General features: G+C 37.4%; 1 protein-coding gene across 1 annotated transcript; it reads right to left on the bottom strand.

Moving 5' to 3' along the window:
* Nucleotides 1-938: 938 nt before the first annotated feature.
* LOC149379326 (serine/arginine-rich splicing factor RS2Z33-like) lies at nt 939-4,126 on the bottom strand. The gene is made up of 7 exons (XM_089603058.1): nt 4,003-4,126; nt 2,951-3,064; nt 2,331-2,370; nt 2,066-2,161; nt 1,749-1,945; nt 1,593-1,673; nt 939-1,523 (listed from the first exon to the last, which is right to left on the bottom strand). Exons 2-7 carry the CDS (start codon nt 3,055-3,057, stop codon nt 1,127-1,129), a joined length of 918 nt encoding a protein of 305 aa, XP_089459184.1. The 5' UTR covers nt 3,058-3,064; nt 4,003-4,126; the 3' UTR covers nt 939-1,126.
* Between the last annotated feature and the right edge of the window lie 4,593 nt (nt 4,127-8,719).

Here is an 8,719-nt window from a genome sequence, read left to right as displayed (position 1 = left end):
TTAAATTGCTGAAATTATAGCCGTGTAAGCAAATACAGTGTAAATGTTTGTAAATTTTTGTTAATCTCCGCTGATTTGTTAATTTCTATTAATTATGGTAAATTTTTTGTGCATTTATTGCATTAAATTTTCTCTTTTAATTACATCACCGAATCTCCTATTAAATTAGCTAATATCCAATTAAATTGCGAAAAAAATCTGAAATTAATTGGTTGTATGCAATTCAAACCGGTCAAACGTGGGCTGGTGTTTTGATCAAGTATAAGAAAAATGATAAATTAGGTATTTTATATCCGTAAATTTCAGTAAATGGCTAGATTGCAAAATTTACCAAACGTTGGCTAGATTCCAAAAACCATGTTTCAAAATGGCTATGTTGCTAGTTTACCCAAAAATAATTGGGGTTTGCGCCTTTGCTCCGGTGTGAAATTTTTGGGTTAAAGTTGACAGAGGGTCGTGCCTTGTGATTCTCTTGTTTATGTACATGTACCAATCTTGAACTGGTCGAAAGGCTGATCTAGCTTGAGTCGTGCTTATCAATCTGTCGATTTATGTTGCTCTTTACATGTTCATCATTGAGTTCTTTGGTGGGACTTAACGATGCCAAGTTGATCACCTTTTTAGTCCCACTCTGTGGGAAACTACAAGAACTATGATTCCAATCACCACACCCTTCCCTCAGACCCAACATGCCCTTAATTCAAATGCAATCTAAATTTCTGAAGGGGTTTCATTTATCTACCTAGGCTAACAAGGAAAAACTAAAAATTCAATTTATTAAATTTATCTTTATACAAAGGCATTTCATTCTAATGCTCACAAAACCTTATTTCGAATGTGCACGTAATTGCTCGCAAAAATAGAGTGAAGATCATTTATCAAAATCAAATACCTTGGCTAACAAAATAGGAAGGGTAAAAAAATGATAGAATCAGGTGTAGCGACAAACTTGAGCTTTGAATATAGATAAAAAAAAAGACAAACGTCACGAACAATCAAACAGCGCGTCTAGAACAAAAATCCATAGACCGTTGGTTAATATGACTACAATAATCCGAATACGGGAGAAAATAAGAAACATCCATCATAAATTATATGGTTGTCCACGCACCTTTTTTTTTATTATTCAAGCCGACGACTCACTGCCCCTCGGGGAGCCACGATTATTATGATTATTATTATTATCATCATCGTGGTCCTCGATGATGGGGCTTCGGTTATCCCTACGCACGGGACTAGGGCTTCGACTGTTGCCATTCTCAGCCTCGGGCTTAGTGTACGTCCCGTTTTCTTTGTCCTCAACGGGGCTCCTGCTCCGGCTTCGACTACGGCTCTTTCTTTTGGGGCTTTCACTGTAATCAGACCTTGGGTCCCGAGGAGACGGGCTGAGCCTCTCTTGTGGGCTTCTGTCGTCGTTGCGCTTCCTTCCTTTGGACAGAGGCGAGCCCTTTTGCTGCTGCCTTGTGGGGCTCCTTGATCTTCTCTCCCCACTCCGCCCCCTCTTCACCGGTGATCTCGATCGGCTGCACAGTACATGAATGTGATCAATCACATCAACATCAGAGAGAGAGAGAGAGAGAGAGAGAGCTGACCTGTAACTCCGTCCCCTACTGTAACTCCGGCTCCGGCTTCTGCCACGCCGTGGGCTCAGTGAGCGTGATTCACTCCGACCCCTTCAGTAACAAAAAAAAATCCCAAATCAACACACGTACGAGAGAGAGAGAGAGAGAGAGAGAGAGAGAGAATACTTTAGTTTCTTTGGGCTATTCTGGCAATTTCTTTCAATGTGGCCACGGTCCCCGCAGCGATAGCACTTGTTCTTCCAGTCCCCAGCTTTACAATCTCGGGCCCAGTGGCCATCGAGGCCACAATTGAAGCAGCGACCCGATCCAGGAGGAGGTCCTCTGCCAAGATACTCACGGGATCCGCCAGGACCACGCGGCACCTGAAATGATAATCAACGTCTCTTGGCATATTAATACAAATTCAGGTCGCCCTAGAATTAAGATGAATGGCAGAGGAATCTTTAAATAGGATTGAAAAACAACATAAACTACAAACTTACTCCCTTGGCAACTTCCACAATAAGACGGCTTCCATCGTAATCTCGGCCGTTCATACCGTATCTTGCATCATCGGCATCGCGCGGATCGCTGAATTCCTGTTTTCATTAGAAGCATAAAGACCACACACAAAATTGGGAAGTTCGAATTTGAAAATCGTGCAATACAAAAGGTTTGTTAATCAAATATGTATTATGTTAAAAGACTGCCATCCAAGTGTACACAAAAGAAAGGGGCAAAAAAGAAACAAGGTAAAGAAGTACGTACAACAAATGCAAAGTCACGCTTCATATCCACATCACGTACTCTGCATAAACCGGGTCCAGAAATAGTAAGGCCATCAGCGGGACAGGTATATCAAAGGGATGATGATACTTCGCCCCTCAGATCAAAACACCAACTTTGAGATTGTTGCCATTTCCATAAACACATGCATTAACATCATAAAAAGACTCGCCAAAACCACCAATGGGACTTCTCACCATAGACCTCCAGGTTTGGCAAAGGCCAAGAAACCTTCAACAAGATCATTTGAGTTAAACCATACGGACACTTGGAGGTGGATAATATCTAGCGGGTATGGTTTCAATTAAATTTTTGAGACAAACCACAAAAGTAGATTGGAAAAGGAGATCCACACACCTTCATAATTGACATTAGACATGAACTAATACCCAAATTTTCCTCAAAAATCTTTAAGAACAGTACATCAAAGTTCATGAAGCCTAATAAATAAAAGGAAAAATTTATGTAAAACGTCAGTGATCTTCACTTAAAAGAGTACCAATGAGTCACTAACAGCAAGAGAAAAAGCACAACCTTCTGGCAGTTTACATAAAAAAAAAATAGATAAAACAATCTGACATACAACAAAGTAGTTAAATTACCTTCCGTATCTGCTAAATAGGTCCTCAAGGTCACGTGATCTGGTCCGGGAAGACAAGCGACCGACATACAGACGTGTTCCACCGTAGCGGTCATCATACCGAGGCATTTCTCACCTGAATAAATCACATAAAACCAAAATCCATGGAGTAAATTTAATTATGTCTACCGTAAAGATAAAATATGTCTACCATTCTATATTCATCTTTATATCAGATTTTTCAGTTTAACAAAGCTCTTCAAATTGAAAAGAAAAAAAACAAAAAAAACTCGTCAGATAAAAATGAAAATGGGACAGGAATTCAAAATTCCAAACGCCCACTTTAGGATGGTAAGAAATTGAATTTTCAAGCATTGACGTGAACAACCACAGCGAAGCATAAATCTACTTTCTTGAATAATTTTCAACCCACCTAAGAGTGGAACACAAATTAATAATAGAATTGTATACTAACAAGTAGATAAGTATCTACTGACCAAGTATATGAAAGATCTATCCTTTATCCAGAAACTGCTTAAATTACATCTAAGGCTCTCTGAAACCGTATGAGCAACAAAAACTCAGCTTTCAAGCAGGTCATGATTTATGTACACGAAAAATAAAGCAACATTTCAGCGGAACTTATATAACATGACTACAGTCGCTAATTGTTTTTGGAATTCTCTTATCCAAACAATTCAACCAAATTATAAGTGGCCTTTCTCCTAAAAAATATACGGACTTGGTCTTAAACGGTTTCTGACGTGTAATCCATCAGTCATACCCAAAAGAAAAATACAAAAAAAAAAAAAAAAAAAAAAACATACTTGAGAATTCTCAGATCTACAAGAACGCAATTTGATAAAAATTAAAAATTAAAAATAAATGTAACTAAAGAACCTGTTTAAATCACGAACAATTCAAAGACGCAGTCCACAAAAACCGGAACACGAACAAACTCGAATCAAGAGAAACGCAAAATCAACACAGAAGAAACCTAAGGATTTTAGTATAGCTCTCGATTAGAAAGAGAATTGAGAAGAAAAATAAGACGAGGGGATTTTGGAGGCGGACCTGAAGCAGAGACGAAAGAAAGAGTGAAAAACCCTAGAGACCTTCGAAATGAGGTCTTTGCTTTTTGAGGATTCGGGTTGGTCACCCACGCGACTCTCTATTTTTAGCCTTTTTTGTGGGTCCAAAATCAATGAATGATTGAACAATCTCCACGGATAAGTCTGAAATTACGCTTTTTTAAATGCCCCTAGATTTGTTTTAAATTACGTAATCTGTCGCCGAACTGAAGCTGTCGGAAGTCGGAACCTAACGGGCCCTAATTTATTTTATTTTTTTAACCGCAACTTAATACTTTTTTTTAAGGATTGAAGTTGAACTCACAACATTCATTTCGGAGGTTGTATGAAATTATCAATCAAATTATATTATGTACTACAAACCGTATCTGTTAATCAATCTCGCGAAAAATAGCATGTCCAAAATTTTTACTGTGAAAATAATGTTTTTCAAGTTATAAATAATATATCTTTCTAAAAATGTTTATCGGTTTGGTTCTATTTAACTTTGTTTATTAATTATTTACTGTTTTATTTATAAAGAAATAATTCAACGTATGTCTATTTATGTCTACATTATTTGATGCACGCCTCATAACTTAGTTTTGGCTACTTTCTTAATTTTTAGATAGTTTGACTATAATTTTAGCGTAGAGAGTTTGAATATGCTATATGTCTAACTCTCCCATAATTTTTTATAGTTTGAAAAAAGAAAGTTATTTAAAACCATCGCTATTTTAAAAAGATTGTACTTAGAAATACTATTTATGTAATATTTCATATTTTATGTCCTCGCATGACACTATTGTCTAAGCTAGTGAGATTTCTTCTAAAAAAAATATGTTGCATTCACTTAAGGGGTAATTAGGCAAATAACTTAATAGTTCATCCTTCTTTTGAAAAGTAGTCCAAGTTTTGTTAAAAAAAAGTAGTCTATTAACTCTTTAGTTAATTTAATTTGTTGCAGATTGCATTTTTTTTAAGGGACAATTAGACCAATAGCTAATAGTTCATCCTTCTTTTGAAAAGTAGTCCAAGTTTTTTTAAAAAGTAGTCTACAAATTTTTAGTTAATTTAATTTGTTGCGGACTGATCGACTATTTTTCTAATAAAAAAAAAAGTTAAAGTCAATGGAATGACTAGTTACAACAAATTCTCGTTCTTTTAATAAGATCAATTAAGGAGAATTTAATTTTGTTGCTCACTATTGTACAACGTTACAATTTATATCACACTCCTTAAGAAGTTATAAATATACTTATCTTTGTATTTTGAACCAAAAAAATACTATTTAAGCTCAATAATTCATTTTTCACATTTTTCAACTTCATTTAAACTATTAATCTCTTTAATCTATCTCATTCACTTCCAATAATCACATTCAAAAGTCCAATAATCCCGACTATGGAATTTGACGAATAAATGGACAAGTTTGGAGCTAAGTGAGAAGGACAGAACATCAAGCCAAAAACATTAAATAAAGGGCTTCTCGAGAGGTAATTTGAGCTTTTTACAATTTTTCTTTTCCAACATTATTGCGCTTTTACTTGTTTTTAGTGCACTCATTTTTAGGAATGACAGTTTAATCCGAAACCCGTTAGCCCGTCGGGTATCCGAACTAAACTGGCTGGGTGATACCCGCTCAAATGGGTTAACGGGTTAACGGGTAATACCCGTTATCATATTTAGCGGGTACGGGTCGGATGGCGGAAATAACATACCCGACCCATTAACCCGTTAACCCGACCCGTAAACATTAAAAAAATCATAGAATTTCGATATAACGTATACGTACTCTCACACATATAATTTCAGCTTTTATACTACTATATAACCTATGTAGTAGTGACAATTTTTTTCTTATAATATGAGTCGAATTTTTTTTACAAAAAATTGGCTGCTTAAGCCACGGAATGTATAGCAATTTAAAATTGGCAAACCTTTCGTTAATATGCTGTAAATAGCCATATTGCTTACGTGGCAGCTTATTAATTAAATTAGGTTTACATTTTTGCCCTTATTTAACTCGTAGAAACCGAATAAGGAAGTTTTCAAATTTGAAATTTGAAATTTTCTGCAGATTTTGAAAATTAATAGCCCATTTATTGTTATGTTTTTGGAAGTTTCTAGCGTTGACTTTAGGTAATTAGTATCTATTTTCGTGGTTAAACTCTGTAAATATATTCTTCATTTATTGATACTATTTTGTCTTCCATATATTCATAATTTCCAGAATTTTCGTGCTCAAAATATTTCCAGAATTTTTTTTTCAGTTCAAATATACTATAAATAAGCTTCTTATTTACAATGAATATACTGTAAATATGCTTTGTATTTACAATGAATATACTGTAAATATGCTTCTTATTTACACGAATATACTGTAAATATGTTTTCTATGAACAGCAACCAAAAAAAAAAAAAAACTGTTCTTCTTATTTAATCATATGTCTGTCTCTTCCTACGCGGACCTCGGAGGTCACCGGCAGCGATGGTGACTTGACCGCCATCAAAATGGCGGCGTGAATCTCCAAAATCGGCTTGATGCTCAAACATGACCGTCCTCCAATTGTCGATTATCCTTTCGGCGCCAGAGAAGAAGATCGTCACTGCTTAGATCGCACAGCCTCAACGAGATCGCGGCAAAGATCGGATAGTCGATGGACTTGGGCTGGAAACTTCTTCAAGACTCCACGCCTTGGATCTCCTCCGGCCGGCGGGCCTCCAAGTCGCCACGCTCCTCCGCCGCCGTGCCCTAGGTCGCCGCGAAATCCCGACCTAGAACCTAGGTCACGCCCTAGGTTGTCGCGCGCCTCATCCTCACTCGCTCGCGGCTTGGATCTTGGATCGGCTCGTGGTCGCTCAACAACGCTCGTGGACGCTCGGATCTGCGCTTCCCAGCCATCGCCAGTCGCGATCTCCTTCGCGCGCGCTCTCCGACGGTCCGACGCGACTCGATCTCCGCCATCGTCGGTCACGGCTTCCCTCGCGTGCGTCGCCAGCCACTCCAGCTTGACCCGGTCGAGGATCTCCTTCTCAGGCGCGGCTCGAGCACCAGCCTCCATCTGCGATGGACTCGTCTTCGAGGTCTGCAGAAATCGCTCCAACAGATTCGTGAGAGGATATTATCGTTTGGGGTTCTTCTTTTTTTTTTTTATGGAAATTAATGTGGGCGGTTGTGTGTGAACGCATCTACAAGGTTTTAATTACTTCCTAGATTTTCGCGAGAATTAATAACGAAATATTTGAGCTGATTAATAACGAAACTGGGCGGGAAAAAGAAAAGGGTAGTCTAGTCAAATTTTGGCTGTTAATAAATCATCCGGGCTATTTACCACTTATTTACAGAACGTTGGCTACAAATAAATTGACTATTTTCAGGAGGCTACTTAGCTTAATTACCCTTTTTTTTATTAAAGAAAGCGGGTTAATTGGTGCATATTTTTGACACCCGTTACCCGGGTATGGGTTAACGGGTATTTTTTTTGGCGGGTACGGGTATGGTAATGGTGTACCCGCTAAAACCCGTACCCGTTGTCATTCCTACTTATTTTGCTTTCAATTTAAATTTAAATATATAAATATACCCGTATAATTGAGTTTTCGGGGACAAATGATCATTCATTGTGGCGAATGTGGCTGCCTGACCCACTTTGCGTTAGCTCATCCGAATGCCTATCCCATCAGCATCGCACCTCTAATGCACCCGTTCCGGCCTTAATTTATCGAAGGAATTTATCTAATTATTTCTTACTCTTAGCTCCGATTTTATTGCAAACATCAAGGACTACGTTGGCTTTAAGTACATGTTGGGCATGGAAATCTGTATTATTTCATCGTTTTTAATTAACTTATTCTTCTTGTTTTTAGTGAACTTATTTATCTTATCGTCTTAATTAGCCTCTTTTCGAATAGCTCAAGTCTTGTGTGTTTCTGAATCTCGAATACTCTCAATTTCATGTTGAAAGTTCTCAAAAATAAAATCATATTGCCACATCGTTTTTCAAACAACTCTGACATTATACCAAACTTGGTTAGCATGTGAAGTTGACTTTGCTAAAAAAAAAAAACATCATCAACTTGAATCTCTTTACTTAAAATAGACATTTTCTTTACCTACCTGCTTTTGGCTAATTTGTTTTTCTGAAAATCAAGACTAGTCTACTCCCATTTAGAAGCGGTCAATGCTTACGCGAGAATGTCAACTTGAGAAACAATTACCAGGAAAAAATAAATAGTTAACATTAACTTTTCTAAAAGTTGCAGCTACACCAAACTACTAATTTGTTCCTCTATAATCAGATCACCTAAGCAATGGCCACAGAATATTTCAAAATTGATAGCATACTTGCATGGGTCAGAGATGACGAATAAAAGAAAACACAGAGGTAACAACAATCATCATTACCTAGTACTAAACCTGGCTTAGCGGGAGATACCGCATCTCCCGCTACCGCCTCCCGTCCCCCTCCCGTTATTTGACCAAACGGGAGGGGACTCCCGTTAAGTAACGGGACGGTAGCGGGATTTACCTAACGAGAATTAGGACCCCGTTAGGCATAAAAAAAAACGTTTTAAAAAAATTTAAAAAATTAAATATAAAGATGTAATTGAAAGGATTTTAAACTAAGTGGATAGAAAAAAAATAATAAAGAAGAATGTGAAATTAAAAATGGGCCTTCTAAAAAACATCACCGACCCCTAAAAAGATGCAACGGCGA

The sequence above is a fragment of the Urtica dioica genome, chromosome 12 (genome assembly GCF_054948205.1).
Source record: "Urtica dioica subsp. dioica isolate 48M chromosome 12, U.dioica_male_clone48M_v1_H2, whole genome shotgun sequence".
NCBI lineage: Eukaryota > Viridiplantae > Streptophyta > Magnoliopsida > Rosales > Urticaceae > Urtica > Urtica dioica.
Note: the sequence above shows the minus strand (reverse complement) of the source record. Positions and strands in the feature narration are given on the sequence as shown.